The sequence below is a fragment of the Ranitomeya variabilis genome, chromosome 3 (assembly GCF_051348905.1).
Source record: "Ranitomeya variabilis isolate aRanVar5 chromosome 3, aRanVar5.hap1, whole genome shotgun sequence".
NCBI classification, from domain to species: domain Eukaryota; kingdom Metazoa; phylum Chordata; class Amphibia; order Anura; family Dendrobatidae; genus Ranitomeya; species Ranitomeya variabilis.
This window is the reverse complement of record NC_135234.1, coordinates 474128383-474146471: the sequence shown is the minus strand read 5'-3', so window position 1 is coordinate 474146471 and position 18089 is coordinate 474128383. Positions and strand designations below refer to the sequence as shown.

At 39.8% G+C, this 18089-nt stretch overlaps 1 protein-coding gene across 7 annotated transcripts in view; it reads left to right on the top strand.

Moving 5' to 3' along the window:
* DMD (dystrophin) overlaps positions 1 to 18089 on the top strand; it is a 3762639-nt gene that overhangs the window by 2487997 nt on the left and 1256553 nt on the right. For all 7 annotated transcript variants that reach the window (XM_077296691.1, XM_077296689.1, XM_077296692.1 and 4 more), the window contains one exon: positions 1585 to 1675. In XM_077296691.1, coding sequence (XP_077152806.1) covers positions 1585 to 1675 — 91 coding nt within the window. The remainder of the gene's footprint in view (positions 1 to 1584; positions 1676 to 18089) is intronic.

The window sequence follows — 18089 nt, the reverse complement described above, 5'->3', positions numbered from 1 at the left end:
TGGCATTCTCTTGATGAGCTTCAAGAGGTAGTCAATGAAAATTGTCTTCCAACAATCTTGAAGGAGTTCCCAGAGATGCTTAGCACTTGTTGGCCCTTTTGCCTTCACTCTGCGGTCCAGCTCACCCCAAGCCATCTCGATTGGGTTCAGGTCTGGTGACTGTCGAAGCCAGGTCATCTGGTGTGGCACCCCATCACTCTCCTTCTTGGTCAAATAGCCCTTACACAGCCTGGAGGTGTGTTTAGGGTCATTGTCCTGTTGAAAAATAAATGATGGTCCATCTAAACGCAAACCAGATGGATTAGCATGCAGCTGCAAGACGCTGTGGTAGCCATGCTGGTTCAGTATGCCTTTAATTTTGAATAAATCCCCAACAGTGTCACCAGCAAAGCACCCCATACCATCACATCTCCTCCTCCATGCTTCATGGTGGGAACCAGGCATGTAGAGTCCATCCGTTCACCTTTTCTGCGTCGCACAAAGACACGGTGGTTGGACAAAAATATCTCAAATTTGGACTCATCAGATGAAAGCACAGATTTCCACTGGTATAATGTCCATTCCTTGTGTTCGTTAGCCCAAACAAGTCTCTCCTGCTTGTTGCCTGTCCTTAGCAGTGGTTTCCTAGCAGCTATTTTACCATGAAGGCCTGCTGCACAAAGTCTCCTCTTAACAGTTGTTGTAGAGATGTGTCTGCTGCTAGAACTCTGTGTGGCATTGACCTGGTATGTAATCTGAGGTGCTGTTAACCTGTGATTGAGCCTGGTGACTCAGATAAACTTATCCTCAGAAGTAGAGGTGACTCTTGGTCTTCCTTTCCTGGGGCGGTCCTCATGTGAGCCAGTTTCTTTGTAGCGCTTGATGGTTTTTGCAACTGCACTTGGGGACACTTTCAAAGTTTTCCCAATTTTTCGGACTGACTGACCTTCATTTCTTATACTCATGATGGCCACTCATTTTTCTTTACTTAGCTGCTTTTTCCTGCTATAATACACATTCTAACAGTCTATTCAGTAGGACTATCAGCTGTGTATCCACCAGACTTCTGCTCAACACAACTGATGGTCCCAACCCCATTTATAAGGCAAGAAATCCCACTTATTAAACCTGACAGGGCACACCTGTGAAGTGAAAACCATTTCCGGTGACTACCTCTTGAAACTCATCAAGAGAATGCCAAGAGTGTGCAAAGCAGTCATCAAAGCAAAAGGTGGCTACTTTGAAGAACCTAGGATATAAGACATATTTTCAGTCAGTTGTTTCACACCTTTTTGTTAATTATATAATTCCACATGGGTTAATTCATAGCTTTGATGCCTTCAGTGTGAATTTACAATTTTCATAGTCATGAAAATACAGAAAAATCTTTAAATGAGAAGGTATGTCCAAACTTTTGATCTGTACTGTATGTATATATATATATATATATATATATATATATATATATATATATATATATATATATATATATACTGTATATACAGCTTATTTTCAAAACCATGTAATCTCATACAGCCAGTAAATTCTAGGTTCAATACACTTTTTTTTTCTTGCTACTAAAAAAAACATGTGAATCTTCAACAGAAAAAGGTAGAAGATCTGAATAAGGAGTGGAATACAGTAAGCCTGTTACTGGAGGAATTGAAAAGGAGACCTGCTGTGGCACCTGGTGACCGTAAGTGTTAAATCAGAATAGTCATCTACTGACATTTCATATAAGAAGTATTGTTAGTTATCATTTAACACATGCGCTATGGATATATAAATTCTAGAATCCATAGCTACACAATTTATAGAATTTCTTTGCAATAACACTGCTTTGTTTAAAGGTAAAGAATGAGAATCTTTAAAGAATTACAGTATATTATTTATATATACAAAACATTAATTGTATTTATTCTTGAAAAAAATGTTTAAGGAGATCTTGATTAATCTATACAAGTATAGAAAAAGCCCATACAAAAAAAATGTGAAAAGCCCTGAAATGTAAAACGTTTAAGGCAGATTAATGCATTTGAGTTTACCCTCCTGTAGGTCAATAGGGAATTACCAAATTTAAAGCTTACTCCTCTTTATCACATCATACACAACTTTACCCATCCCTTGGTTGAACGTGATTGGAATTTGTCTTTTTTTCAACCATACTCTGTAACTGAGTAATAACTATGTACATCTTTAATAAAAGGTCTATTATTATAAACACAAAATTATTATAATATCAAGCCAAGTAAAGTCTAAAAAACATGCATCTTTATTTCATATTTACTACTTTTGCTCATTACTATTATTATTATACTCTTTACAACAGTTTACGTTTTTTCAATAGATTGTTTCATTCTTAATTTCAAGAAAATCTTTAGCAACATGCAATTTAATATATTAATATCTGTATCGTTTAGTTTCTGTAACTCAATGCGTCAGTCACTGGGTGATGAACTGTGATTCATGTGTCATTGAGCACAACTGCAAAGGCATTAAGTTGGTAATAAACCAAACTACATTGTGACAATACCTATTGAATTATGGTTCTGCCATACAAATCTAGCATGCTTGTCTTCTTCTTGATGGTTTCCATATGGCAAAAGAAGATTCATAGAAACTGCACAAAGAGAAAAAGGCAAATTGAAATAGCAAAAAGGTAGCTTGTATATGGAATTGACTAAAATAGTCAATTTGTGTAATCAGCTCAATTTCAGTTACACGGTATGTGCTTCCATTGTTACAGTCTGCAAAAAAATCCTATAAGGTTATCTTATCCTACAGCTTTCTCTTAGAATGTCCCTTTTTCTTTCTAAAGCTGGCCATTGGATAACTGTCAGTCAAACATTGATTCGGCAGACAGCTTTCTCCACCAACTCCACCATATACAGGAATGCTTGACCAACTATTTATGTGTTTCCAATGGTGAGATAGGACAGTCCTGCGGATTATCTTCCCTGAAAATTAAAAAAATGAAATTGGAAATTCCGACTGCTCATCCCTTGTCTCCCCTGAAATTATCTATCGGAAAGACGCCAGAGAGTCCCATACACATCACGTGTTAGACGATCCCACTGAAATCGGCCAACTTTCATCTAAAGTGTATGAAGGCCTTTATCCACATACAATACTGTAGATCGCGATGCAGTGGAGAATGAGTAGCACATCATTGTAAGATCAGACATCAAAGGATTTGATGATAGTCTGGAAACATGATGATGCACAGATTTGTATAGAGGGCTTTGGCACAAAGCAGTGGAACCTTTCTAATTACAGCTATGTGTTAGTTATAATTGACCTATTATTGATTTCTTTACTATCGTATCTAAAAAGAACAATATATTGTGTTAGTCTTTAATAAAAGAGCTTCCAGTCTAGGATAATCCATCAATAAGTGAGCTGTGAGGTCTGACCCCTTAGCACCACAACATAAATATATGCATTTTCTTGTAGATTATACTGCAGCTCAGCCCATGCCAGTGATAGAACAAGTACAAGTCAATACTGGTACAAATACGCAGTGAAGGTTTATTCTAGGATAGATCATTTATATAAAACGTTAGAAAACTTTCAAGGAGTTATTTGGTGCACTTTCATGATACCTTGTTTAAGGTATACAATAGGCTATTAGCACTATGTATAATATGACAAAAAACATATAGAAATTCATCTAAATAAATACAGTAGTATACTATATTTTTTTGTGAAATGTGATCTGTAGATAGCAGTGAGTAGTAATAAAATATTTATACCAGTTCAATCATGTTATGCAACAAGATTAATCTATAGTCAAACTGTGCCAACTTCATGCAAAGTGCACTAAAAATAGAGTTGGCATCTGTTTATTAATCCCAGGGCCAGCTCGCTCTACCATTCACCTTGATGTATATGACAATGTTAGCTACCATACATACATAATGTGGCAGGTTAAAGCCAATTTCTCAGATAGATTCCTCTTATAACAGACTTTTCTTGACCTTTAATGATTTAAGGAAGTGAATCATGTACTGCAGGAGCGGACATTGCCTTTAAGGGCCCCTGTACAGAACATATTTTTGGTCTCCCCCACTCTGTAAGGCCCTTGGATATATAAATTCTTATTCAGATATGTAGTCACATTAGACAAATATATATGAGATATACACATGCTAGCACATGACCCATGCGTTAACACATCACACACAAGCACACAAGCATATTTAATAGACACATATACAGATAGGTCAAGGGACAGTGGACAGTGGCTGAATCTTTGTGATTTGGGCTCTGCATGTCACTATTTATGATTTAAAAATGAAAGAACTGAGATGCAATTGAAGTGTAGACATCTGGGTTTAATTAAAGAGGTTGAACAAAATTATGTACTGTGAAACATTTAGGAATTGCAACAATTTTTCTACAAATCCTCCTTTTCCAGGAGATCAAAAGTAATTGAACAAATTAACTTTACCAAACATAAAATGTTCATTTTTAATACTTTGTAGAATATCCTTTGCAATGACTGCCTGAAGTCTAGAAGCCATGGTTGTCATTAAACGCTGGATAGCCCCCTTTGTGATACTTTGCCAGGCCTTTACTACAGCTGACTTCAGTTGCTTGTTTGTGGGTCATTTTGCCTTAAGCTTTGTCTTATATGAACATAAAGGAACATCAGCCTTATATAGTAATAAGAAAAAATGGCGACTCAACCATGAATATGCACAAATCGGAGAACCATGAGTCAAAAAATTGCCAAAAACAGTTTTAACAAAAGATACAAAATTTATTGAAGGCACATCAATGCCATGAGTAAAATATTACCAATTACACCAAAGTAATAGAGTGACTAAATCCAGTACGGGACATTACAATCCTTAGGTTATAAACATGCAGTAAAATATGCTGTCAACAAGTGCACTTAAAGCTATCTGCCAAAAACTGGCAGCCCGGCTGAATAGTATAATCACATGCATAAATGCTACAATGGTAGCCAAGAGCCAAAGTGCACACAATACAAATAAAGGAATTAATTACCCATGTGGAATGAAGTAAAGGTCCCGTCTGGATCCCAGTCACATACCCCTATGAAATGCATGCTCGAGGGGGTTAACATTATTTGCCTTAAAACCCCTGGGTTACTATTAGAGTATGTTTTGGGTTATTGTCCATCTGTACTGTGAAGCGTTGTCTAATCAACCTTGCTGAATTTGGTTGAATCTGAGCAGAAAGTTTTGCCCTGTACATTTCAGAATTTATCGGGCTGTTTGTCTTCAGTCACATCATCAATAATCACTAGTGACTCGTTGCCATTAGAAGTAGTGATGAGCGAGTGTACTCGTTGCTCGGGTTTTCCCGAGCACGCTCGGGTGATCTCCGAGTATTTGTTAGTGTTCTGAGATTAAGTTTTCATCGCCTCAGCTGAATGATTTACAGCTATTAGCCAGGCTGAGTACATGTGGGGGATGCCTGGTTGCTAGGGAATCCTCACATGCAATCAAGCTGTCTAGTAGCTGTAAATCATTCAGCTGAGGCGATGAAAGCTTAATCTCCGAACACTAACAAATACTCGGGGATCACCGAAGCGTGCTTGGGAAAACCAAAGCAACGAGTACACTCGCTCATCATTAATTAGAAGCCATGCATGCATGCCATCACACTGCCTCCACCATGTTTTACAGAAGTTGTGGTGTGCTTTGGATCTTGAGCCAATCCAAGCCTTCTTCATACTTTCTTCTCATCATTCCGGCTCATGTTGATCTTAGTTTCATCTGTTCAAAGAATGCTTTTACAAAAATGGGCTGACTTTTTAAGATTTTTTTGGCAAACTCTAATGTGGACCAAATTATTGTCTGTTTCTCTTCCATTGAGAGTGCCTTTGACCGAATGATGCAGGTTCACAGCAACAGTTTTTCAATTCAAATGCCACAATTGAAATCAGCTCCAGACCTTTTACCTGCTTAATTGATGATTAAATTGAGGTAATGCAGCACATTAACTCCTTCATGACCTTGGGATTTTCCGTTTTTCCATGTTTGTTTTTTGCTCCCCTCCTTCCCAGAGCCATAACTTTTTTATTTTTCCATCAATATGACCATGTGAGGGCTTATTTTTTTGTGGGACGAGTTGTACTTTTGAACAACATCATTGATTTTACCATATCGTGTACTAGAAAATGGGAAAAAAATTCCAAGTGAGATGAAATTGCAAAAAAGTGCAATCCCATGCGTGTTTTTTGTTTGGCTTTTTTGCTAGCTTCACTAAATGCTAAAACTGACCTGCCATTATGATTCTCCATGTCTTTTCAAGTTCAAATATGTAAATAAACCTGGCACTCAACTTTTTTATCTGGAGACATATTTTATTGTCAGCAACAAAAACGTTTCGGTCCCAAAACCGGACCTTCCTCAGTTACGTGATAAGTTGAGGATTTGAGAAAGATGTGCCCGTATAGGCAGATGATAAACAATTTCCATGAGGATGCAGACCATAAGTCTGTGTACGGCTGTCTGGGCAAAGCCCATGCAGGAGTGGCGTGACCGACGCGGTGTCCACCGCTAGTCTGACGTCGGTTTTGGGACCGAAACGTTTTTGTTGCTGACAATAAAATATATCTCCAGATAAAAAAGTTGAGTGCCATTTTTATTTACATATGGTTATGGTGTTGGAACCTACCTGAGCACCGCTAAGATTAAGGCAGTGCACAAGTTTATTTATTGATTTCGAGTTCAAAGACACCAAACATGTCTAGGTTATTTTTTATCTAAGTGGTGAAAAAATTGAAAACTTTGCTAAAAAAAACAATTTTTTGTGATCTGTGGTCGGGGTGAGGGCTTATTTTTTGCGTGCCCGGCTGACGTTTTTAGTGATACCATTTTGGTGCAGATACGTTCTTTTGATTGCCCGTTATTGCATTTTAATGCAATGTCACGGCGACAAAAAAACCCGTAATTTTGGCGTTTTGAATTTTTTTCTCGCTACGCAGTTTAGCGATCAGGTTAATCCTTTTTTTTATAGATCGGGCAATTCTGAACATAGTGATACCAAATATGTATATATTTGATTTTATTTTTATTGTTTTATTTTGAATGGGGTGAAAGGGGGGTGATTTAAACTTTTATATTTTTTTTATTTATTTCATATTTTTTTTAACATATTTTTTTTACTTTTGCCATGCTTCAATAGCCTCCATGGGAGACTAGAACCTGGCATAGCCTGATCGGCTCTGCTACATAGCAGTGATCATCAGATCGCTCCTATGTAGCTTAATTACAGGCTTGCTATGAGTGTCGACCACAGGGTGGCACTCACAGGAAGCCGGCATCAGTAGCCATATAGGTCTCAAGGACCTCTATGGTTACTATGCTGATGCATTGCTGACCCCCGATCATGTGACAGGGTCGGCGACGCGCCAATTTCCGGCCGCGTGGTTAAATGCCGCTGTCAGCGTTTGACAGCGGCATTTAATTAGTTAAAAGCGGCGGGTGGATCGCGATTCCACTTGCCGCTATTGCGCGCACATGTCAGCTTTTCAAAACAGCTGACATGTCGCGGCTTTGATGTGGGCTCATCACTGGATCCCACATCAAAGCAGGGAATCTGACCTCGGACATACTATCCCGTCCAAGGTCAGAAAGGCGTTAAAGAGCTTTTCAGAAAATTGTCAAATTACTTTTTGTTACTTTAAAAATAAGTAGCTACTTATTAAAGAGCTGCAATTACTAAACCCTTACTCCAATTAGAATGTTAATTATCCTCAAATTAAAGCTGAGTAAGCACTTTAAGCCCATATTGATTACACAGGTATGCAAAATTTGGATTTATGAAAATTGTTTGCAGTCCAATGACTGATTCTTATCTTTTCTAATCCCTTAATTAAAAAAAAACTATTTTGAACCTTCACGTATGAACTTTGCACAAAATCTTTATTGTATCCAAAATGAGTTTACAAACATCAAGACCCACAAAAATTCCTTCCTTCAGTTTTGCTTCGAACAGTCCCTGTAACTTAGAACACAGGTACTTGAAAATCTCTACTTCTTTCAGTAGAGTTTTCACAAACTGCTTTATCGGTCCAAGCTTATTGTGGAGTGGTGGCAGCTAAATGTTATACAATTATGTTCTTGAGTCCATGTTTTAAAGATCATAGAATCATAGAATGATACAGTTGGAAGGTACCTCCTGGGTCATCTGGTCCAACCCCCTGCTCAAAGCAGGATTCACTAAATCATCCCAGACAGATGTCTGCCCAGCCTCTGTTTGAAAACTTCCATGGAAGGAGAACTCACCACCTCTCGTGGCAGACTGTTCCACTCATTGATCATCCTAAATGTCAAAAAGTTTTTTCTAAAATCTTATCAGTGTCTCCTCCCATTCAGTTTCATTCCATTGCTTCTACTGTAGTCTTTCCTTGTGCAAATGAGAATAAAGATGATCCTTCTACCATGTGACAGCCCTTGAGATATTTGTAGACAGCTATTAATTCTCCTCTCAGTCTTCTTTTCTGACAGCTAAACATTCCCAAATCCTGCAACCGTTCCTCATAGGACATGATTTGCAGACAAGTCACCATTCTGGTCTCTCTTCTCTTAACTTGCTCCAGTTTGTTGATGTCATTTTTAAGATGTGGTGCCCAACACTGGACACAGTATTCCAGGTGAGGTCTGACCAAAGAGGAGTAGAGGGCAATAATTACTTCACGTGATCTAGACTGTATGCTTCTGTTAATACATCCCAGAATTGAATGTTAGGGGTAGAGTTCCCGCCAATGCACAGGGGGAATCTTGAACCACCTCCGTTGTGGTTTCCCATTCTCCTCCAGCCACAGTGGAGTCTCCTCAGCGGAGATGTCGGTCCCAGCATCTGGCTCAGGCTGATAATCTGCTCTTGGTTACTTGGTTACTGCTGCTCTTCCAGGCTCAGCCATTGTAGCCAGTACTGGTCTGCGGCGAACAGACGTCTCTGGGACTAAGTCCTGCTTTTTCCCTTCTGAACATGCTCAAGGGAGGACTTCTCATTGGAGGTCGGGGTCACATGCTCAGGTCCTGTAGCAACTCCCATTGGTCCTCTAGGAAGGTCCTGAAGTTGCTGCAGCTATAAAAGGTTTGCATGGCCGCACGGCCATGCACTAGTATCATTTGTATTTTGTTGCTTGTTGCCAGTCATACTCTGCCACTCAGGCTACACGTGGCGAGTGTCTGTTAGCCATGGGAATTCTTATAGGCAGGGAGTCAGTGGGGGCAATTAGTCGCTTGGCCTAGCATCTGGTTCCTTCATGTGTGCGGTTAGCACAGAAGAGTTCGAGAGCAGGCACACCCCTAGTTAGGGTCTTTAGTCCCACTTATTATTCCATGACCCTGTGAGGCAACAGAGGTTGTGCTATACTGACCGAGTGATGGAACTCGCATCTAATTTGACATTATACCACCATATAGGGCCGCCATTCCTCTTGCAGCAGGATTCTCTCCTGCAAACGCACCAATAACAATTCATATCATTACTCGGTGCATTCCGCCAGCCGTAACATTGCATTTGCCTTTTTTGCTGCAGCATCACATTGTTGACTTGTGTTCAGTTTATAATCTATTAGTATACCCAAGTATTTTTCACATGTGCTGTTGCTTAGCCCTATGCCTCCCATTCTGCAAATGCTTTTTTCATTTTTATTGTCCAGATGTAGTACTTTGAATTTTTCCTTGTTAAAAACCATTCTGTTTGTTGCTGCCCACTGCTCCAGTTTATATCTTTTTGAATCCTCTCTCGCTCTTTTCTCTAGTATTAGCTATCCCTCCTAGCTTTGTGTCATCAGCAAATTTAATTAGTGTACCCTCAATTTCTTTATCTAAATCATTGATTAAGATGTTGAACAATGCAGGGCTCAGGACAGAACCCTGTGGTACCCCACTTGAGACATTCTTCCAACTAGATGGTGCAGCCATTTACGACCACTCTTTGGGTCCGATCACTAAGCCAGTTATGAATCCACCTAACAGTTGCCTTTTCCATTCGATACTTAGTAATTTTTCAATAAGTATGGTGTGAGATACTTTGTCAAATGCTTTGCTGAAGTCAAGATATACTATATCTACAGCATTTCCCTGTTCCACCCAGACAGTGATTCTGTCATAGAAGGAAATTAAGTTAGTCTGGCATGACTTATTAGTTACAAACCCATGCTGACTCTGGTTAATCACTTCATTCATATCCAGGTACTTACATACATGCTGTTTAATAATTTGTTCAAAGATCTTTCCTGGTATGGAAGTCAGACTCACCAGCCTATAGTTCCCTGGGTCCACCTTCTTCCCCTTTTTGAAGACAGGAATGACATCTGCTCTTCTCCAGTCTTCTGGGACTTCTCCTGTTCTCCAAGAATTTTCAAAGATTACGGAGAGTGGTTAAAAAATTTTGTCTGCTTCTGGGGTGTAATTCATCTGGATGTGGAGACTTGAATTAATTTATGTTAGCTAAGTGTTTCCTCAGTATCTTTCTGTTTATAGATATCCTTGATTCTTCTACTCCTTTAATAGGACAGTGAAGATCAGTTGATGTTACATTTCCTTTCTGAGAGAAAACAGATGCAAAATAGGAATTTAGAAGTTCGGCCTTCTCAACATCCTTTCTTACCATTTCATCATTTTCATCCTGTAAAAATCCTATAGCATCTTTGACTTTTCTTTTACTTTTCACATATCCCCAAAATCCTTTTTTACTACTTTTGATGCCTCTTGCAAGCCTTAATTCATTGTCAGCTTTAGAAATCTGATTCATGCCATGCAGGTTCTGCAGACAGCATTATATTGTTCTTTAGATATGCCTCCCTCTTTCCATTTGATAAACATTTCTTTCTTCCTTTTTAGCATGTGTTTAAGTTCTGTGTTCACCCATCCTGGTTTCCCTAAATGCTTTGCATTCTTCCCTCTTTTTGGAATTGTTAAAGATTGTGCTTTGAGAATCTCATTTTTCAAGATTTCCCAAACTTCCTGGACATTTTTGTCCTTAAAGATATCCAGCCATTGGATCCCTTTGATTTTCTTTCTGAGTCCCTTAAAATCTGCCTTTCTGAAATCTAATGTTGAATTCTGAGTCTTCACAGGTTTTCCTCCTCTTGTTATCCAAAATTCTAAAATAGCATGGTCGCTACCTTCTAGGATCTCAACCACTCTTACCACCTCAGATTAGCAGTTAGCAGATCCCATTGTTTTCTCCCCTACCTTTTGGAAAATAAAGTTGTCAGCAAAAAAGGATAAGAATTTGCTTGACCTGTTAGTTTTGCCTGAGAGAGATTTCCAAAAAATGTCTGGATAGTTGAAATCTCCCATGACCACTATGTCATATTTTTTGGAGAACTTGGCCATTTGATGCATAAAGAGTTCATCCATATCTTCAGCTTGCACAGGCGGCCTGTAGTAAATGCCTACAATGGTGTCCTTTCCGTTGTTCTCTCCTTGTATTCTTACCCAAACAGTTTCCTCAGAACTCCCAGTCTCTGAAGCTTCAATCTCTGTGCAGATATACGCTTTTCTAACATACAATGCAACACCTCCTCCTCGTTTATCAAGTCTGTTTCTTGCAAATAAGTTGTATCCTTCTAGCCTTGTATTCCAATCATGTGTATCGTCCCACCAAGTTTCAGTGATTCCAATGACATCATACTTCTTCTACTGTGTTAGTAGTTCCAATTCTCCTTGCTTGTTGCCCATGCTTTGTGCATTTGTATAGAAACATTTTAGTTTGTGATTGGTTTCTTTTCCTCCAGTATTTTTATTATTTAGATTTTTTGTCTGTGCTCTTCCCTTCCACTTCTAATAGTAGAGTTCTCAATAGTATTTGTCAGGTGTATGGCTTTTTCTGGCCTTTTGCTTCCCTTCCCACATTGTTCAACTTTTTTGGCTCCGGTGATGAGCCGTATTGACACAAAAAGCTTGTGTACTTCATGTATCCAACGTGCTGCAGAAGGAGCAAGGAGAGAACTATCAGATCACCATATATTGATCATCCTTGATCCTCATAGTTAAGTTTCTTGAAAATAAAGTCTAAATTCTCATAGCTTTCCTTCAAGTGCACAGAATGCCCTACAGGCACTGGGGCATAATTGCTGCCATATTGCAGTAGCACAGCTTTCAGACTTTTTTTGGAATGAATCAATAAAGAGTCTTCACTCTCACATTGTACTCAATTTTACATTTTTCCATCAGCCCAGGAACATCACTTCAATACTCTAGAGCACCGTCTTAAGAAAACTATAGAAGGAATTTCTTTTCTCTCCTTTTGTACCATGAAAAAACATTTCTTACCAATCTAATGAACCAAAATCATCCACCAAAGGTCACACAAAGGGGTCAAAAGTATGGTGCAAGAAAAAGCCTATGGTGTCCATATTTGTGAAAAAACTGTACATATTTAATTTGTTTATATATTTTTACTGCGTTCAAGTATATCAAAGTATATAAAAATCACATCTTACTTTTCAAAGAATTTTACCCTTGCAGACCTATTTTATTTAACTGTATCTTGAATATGTTTTGGTAAGCGGCTAAAATGCCAAAACTTGTGTCACTGTCCAAATTTGGACCTAACTATATATACAGTACAGACCAAAAGTTTGGACACACCTTCTCATTTAAAGATTTTTCTGTATTTTCATGACTATGAAAATTGTACACTCACACTGAAGGCATCAAAACTATGAATTAACACATGTGGAATTTTATACTTTCACAAAAAAGTGTGAAACAACTGAAAATATGTCTTATATTCTAGGTTCTTAAAAGTAGCCACCTTTTGCTTTGATGACTGCTTTGCACACTCTTGGCATTCTCTTGATGAGCTTCAAGAGGTAGTCACCGGGAATGGTCTTCCAACAATCTTGAAGGAGTTCCCAGAGATGCTTAGCACTTGTTGGCCCTTTTGCTTTCACTCTGTGGTCCAGCTCACCCAAAGCCATCTTGATTAGGTTCAGGTCTGGTGACTGTGGAGGCCAGGTCATCTGACGTAGCAGCCCATCACTCTCCTTCTTGGTCAAATAGCCCTTACACAGCCTGGAGGTGTGTTTGGGGTCATTGTCCTTTTGAAAAATAAATGATGGTCCAACTAAACTCAAACCAGATAGAATATCATGCCGCTGCAAGATGCTGTGGTAGCCATGCTGGTTCAGTATGCCTTTAATTTTGAATAGATCACCAACAGTGTCACCAGCAAAGCACCCACACACCATCACACCTCCCCCTCCATGCTTCATGGTGGGAGCCAGGCATGTAGAATCCGTCCATTCACCTTTTCTGCGTCGCACAAAGACACGGTGGTTGGACCCAAAGATCTCAAATTTGGACTCATCAGACCAAAGCACAGATTTCCACTGGTCTAATGTCCATTCCTTGTGTTCTTTAGCCCAAACAAGTCTCTTCTGCTTGTTGCCTGTCCTTAGCAGTGGTTTTCTAGCAGCTATTTTACCATGAAGGCCTGCTGCACAAAGTCTCCTCTTAACAGTTGTTGTAGAGATGTGTCTGCTGCTAGAACTCTGTGTGGCATTGACCTGGTCTCTAATCTGAGCTGCTGTTAACCTGTGATTTCTGAGGCTGGTGACTCGGATAAACTTATCCTCAGAAGCAGAGTTGACTCTTAGTCTTCCTTTCCTCGGGCGGTCCTCATGTGAGCCAGTTCCTTTGCAGCGCTTGATGGTTTTTGCCACTGCACTTGGGGACACTTTCAAAGTTTTCCCAATTTTTCGGACTGACTGACCTTCATTTCTTAAAGTAATGATGGCCACTCATTTTTCTTTACTTAGCTGCTTTTTTCTTGCCATAATACAAATTCTAACAGTCTATTCAGTTGTATCCACCAGACTTATGCACAACACAACTGATGGTCCCAACACCATTTATAAGGCAAGAAATCCTACTTATTAAACCTGACAGGGCACACCTGTGAAGTGAAAACCATTCCCTGTGACTACCTCTTGAAGCTCATTAAGAGAATGCCAAGAGTGTGCAAAGCAGTCATCAAAGCAAAAGGTGGCTACTTTGAACAACCAAGAATATAAGACATATTTTCAGTTGTTTCACACTTTTTTGTTCAGTATATAATTCCACATGTGTTAATTCATAGTTTTGATGCCTTCAGTGTGTATGTACAATTTTCATAGTCATGAAAATACAGAAAAATCTTTAAATGAGAAGGTGTGTCCAAACTTTTGGTCTGTACTGTATATATATATATATATATATATATATATATATATATATATATATATATATATATATATAAAATTACAATTACCCTTTAACTCAATATAAGGGCTTCTACTGAACTTGGTCAATCCCTGAAGTCCGTACCCAAAAGTTCTGAGATATCGGAGGAGAATCTAGACTGAAATACATGCAGAGCAATTAAACTGGTTGTACATCTGGTTTGACTTCTCCTAATTTTCTGTAATTCATGGGTGCCTTCCTTTCATTAATTCCATTGTGATCTATAATACTTAAGACAATGTCACAAAACTTTTAAGGTCAAATATCGGCTTTACACTTTTTGTTCTTGTGTTACTGTTTTATTCTGGAAAGTAGTTTACCATATTCCGTAGAATACAAATACAGTATTGCAGTATGGTAATATCCAGGTGCTAGAACATGAAATTCCAAATGTAATATAAAAATGTGTCCAAATGGTTTAGGTACATTATTCAAGAAACAGATGACTGTAGAGAATTTGTGTTTCAGAAAATCTCCATAAACATTTGCATACAGCTTTTAATGAAGTCATGAAGTTCTTTATGCAGTTCAGCATTTCACATGGTAAAAAAGGGTTTCTTTAACCCATTAATGATCTATAAGGTATATTTTCATCACAAGTTACATGTAAGTTGCATGGAGTAGGATCAGGAGCAGAGCTTCCTCCATATTGGTCAAATGCTGGCTGTCTTATACAGCCGACATCTGCCTGTAAGAGCAACAATTGGAGATAGCTTCAATTGCTTCTGTTTAACCATAGAGTGACATTTAATGCACTGATTTCTGTCACACACATGCGAGGAAAGAACATGGTACGAAAACAAGCCTGTCAGTAGAGGGCAGCCCACCAAAACTCTCAGTCTGGGCAAAGAGGGCATTAATCAGAGAGGCAACACAGATACCACAGGTAACCCTGAAGGAGCTGCAGAGTTACCATGCAGAGGCTGGAGTATGTGTCCATATGACCACAATAAGTCGTATACTCTATAGAGGTGGAATTTATAGAAGAGTGGGAAGAAAAAAGCATTAACTTACATACAAAAATTGTAAGGCTCATTTTGAGTTTACCAAAATAAATGTGGGAGACTCCCCAAATGTATAGAGGAAAGTGCTGTGGTCAGATGTGACCAAAATTGAACTTTTTGGCCACCAAGGTAAACACTATGTCTTGCGGCAAACTGACACAGCTAATCACAGTTAGAACACCATCCCCACAGTGAAACATTCTGGTGGCAGCATCATGCTGTGGGGATGTTTTGGGCAGCAAGGACAGGGAATATGGACCCAGTCGAGGTGAAAATTGATGGTGCAAAATACAGAGATACAGTGGGGAAAATAAGTATTTAGTCAGCCACCAATTGTGCAAGTTCTCCCATTTAAAAAGATGAGATGGGCCTGTAATTGATATCATGGGTAATCCAAACACTGTATATAGAAGAGATGGAGGGCACTGCTACAAAATATTAAAACTAGAGGTTCTCCAAAAGCATGCTAATAATGAATGTGGAAGGAAACAAAAGAGCAAAGAAGCATGCATAGAACCTTGTGAACACCCACAATTCATAAAAGGTAAAACGTTTTAGATTTTATTGAACAATGACAACACATGCAAAAAAACACAGCAAAGCTCAATAAAAACATTTAAAAGCAATGGATGAAAAGACACCTAGTTATGCCCATGATGTGGCAATAACTAACCCACACCAAACCCCTGGCAGCTAGTATAATTGACTACAGAAGGCTCCAAAGAAAGGGGAAAAAAAGTGGCACACTTTTGGAAGTGCATCTGAACAGCAAGGTGGATTGCTGTTGAGGGGAGATAGAGAGAAAAAAAAAATCTATAAGTCTTCAGCACAGCGAGTGTGAGAGTGTGAGCGAGCTGAGTGTGACCTGAGCGTAAGTGTGAACGGCGGTAAGTGTGTGACTTGTGATTCAGTGAGGAGGTATTTGGAAGGCCTTTAACAAATAACTGTGTGAATTTGTGTGAGTTGCTGAATTGGGAGTAGCTATATTCATAAGGAGTTAACTTAGGGTGGGGGCTCATAATTAAGGGGATATAAGGGGCAGCTGTTTGGGGCTCAAGTCCTTTTTGGAAGTGCATCTGAACAGCAAGGTGGATTGCTGTTGAGGGGAGATAGAGAGAAAAAAAAATCTATAAATCTTCAGCACAGCGAGTGTGAACGAGCTGAGTGTGACCTGAGCGTAAGTGTGAACGGCGGTAAGTGTGTGACTTGTGATTCAGTGACTTTGGAATCAGGGAGTTTCCAAGGGAGGAATTGCTTCTATTTTTTTTTTTTTTTTTAATTAATACTTTGTATTTATTTTTAATTAACGTTTCTGTGTGATGCAATCCCCATTAGGAAATGTGCTCCACAATTGTTAATGCCATCCAGTGCACATCTTGCCACATGTATGCAGTCCTTGACCAGCCGGTCGAGGGTGCATACTGCTGTGCGAGATGTGAGCACATTGTGCATTTGGAAACCCAGATACTGGATCTAAATGTGCAGCTGGCAACACTGAGATCCATAGACAATATGGAGAGGAGTCTTCTGCTCACTGAGCAGACGCTCAATGGGATAGATGAGGAGGGGGATGGTAGGATGGACCTGCAGGACAGTGTGGCAGTTAGCTGGGTGACAGATAGAAGGCGGGGTAGAGGGAAGAGTGCCAGGGAGGCTAGTCCTGATCTGGCACACCCCAATAAGTTTGCTAAGTTGGCAGATGAGGGGGGTGCCAGTACAGGGGTAGCACTGCTGCAGCCAGGCATGTCCTCTTAAAGCCGGAGGAGTGACTGCTCCAGTAAGGAGGGAAATAGGAGAGCAGGGCAGGCCAGACAGGTGCTGGTAGTGGGGGACTCAATTATTAGGGGAACAGATAGGGCAATCTGTCACAAAGACAGGGATCGTCGGACGGTGTGCTGCCTACCTGGTGCTCGAGTCCGACACATCGCTGATCAGGTGGACAGATTACTGGGAGGGGCTGGTGAGGACCCAGCGGTCATGGTGCACATTGGCACAAATGACAAAGTTAGAGGTAGGTGGAAGGTCCTTAAAGATGATTTCAGGGAATTAGGCTGCAAGCTGAAAGCAAGGACCTCCAACGTGGTATTTTCCGAAATACTGCCTGTACCACGTGCCACGCCAGAGAGGCAACGGGAGATTAGGGAGGTTAATAAGTGGCTCAAGAATTGGTGTAGGAAGGAGGGGTTTGGGTTCCTGCAGAACTGGGCCGACTTCTCAGTTGGCTACAGGCTCTACGCTAGGGACGGGCTGCACCTCAATGGGGAAGGGGCAGCTGTGCTGGGGGAGAAAATGGTTAGAAGGTTGGAGGAGTGTTTAAACTAGGGATTGGGGGGAGGGTATTCATTTTATAGGAGGGGAAGATAGTGCAGATAGAGACCTGGGCACAAATAAGGAAGTTGGGGGTGGCAGTGGCATGGGGGGTGGGGTTAGAACAGTTAGTAATTTAAGAAAGAATAGAGGTACAGAGAGTAACATCAAGTGCATGTATACTAATGCCAGAAGCCTCGCCAACAAAATAGATGAATTAGAACTAATCTTGTTGGAGCATAATTATGACATGGTGGGGATATCTGAGACGTGGCTGGATGAGAGCCATGACTGGGCTGTTAACTTGCAGGGCTATAGCCTGTTCAGAAATGACCGTACAGATAAGCGAGGGGGTGGGGTGTGTCTATATGTAAAATCTTCATTAAAACCCATCCTGCGTGATAATATAGGTGAATTTAATGAAAATGTAGAGTCCCTGTGGGTGGAGATAAGGGGAGGGGGAAAAAATAATAAATTACTGATAGGGATTTGTTATAAATCTCCAAAAATAATGGAAGCAATGGAGAATAGCCTCGTAAAGCAAATAGATGAAGCTGCGACTCAAGGAGAAGTC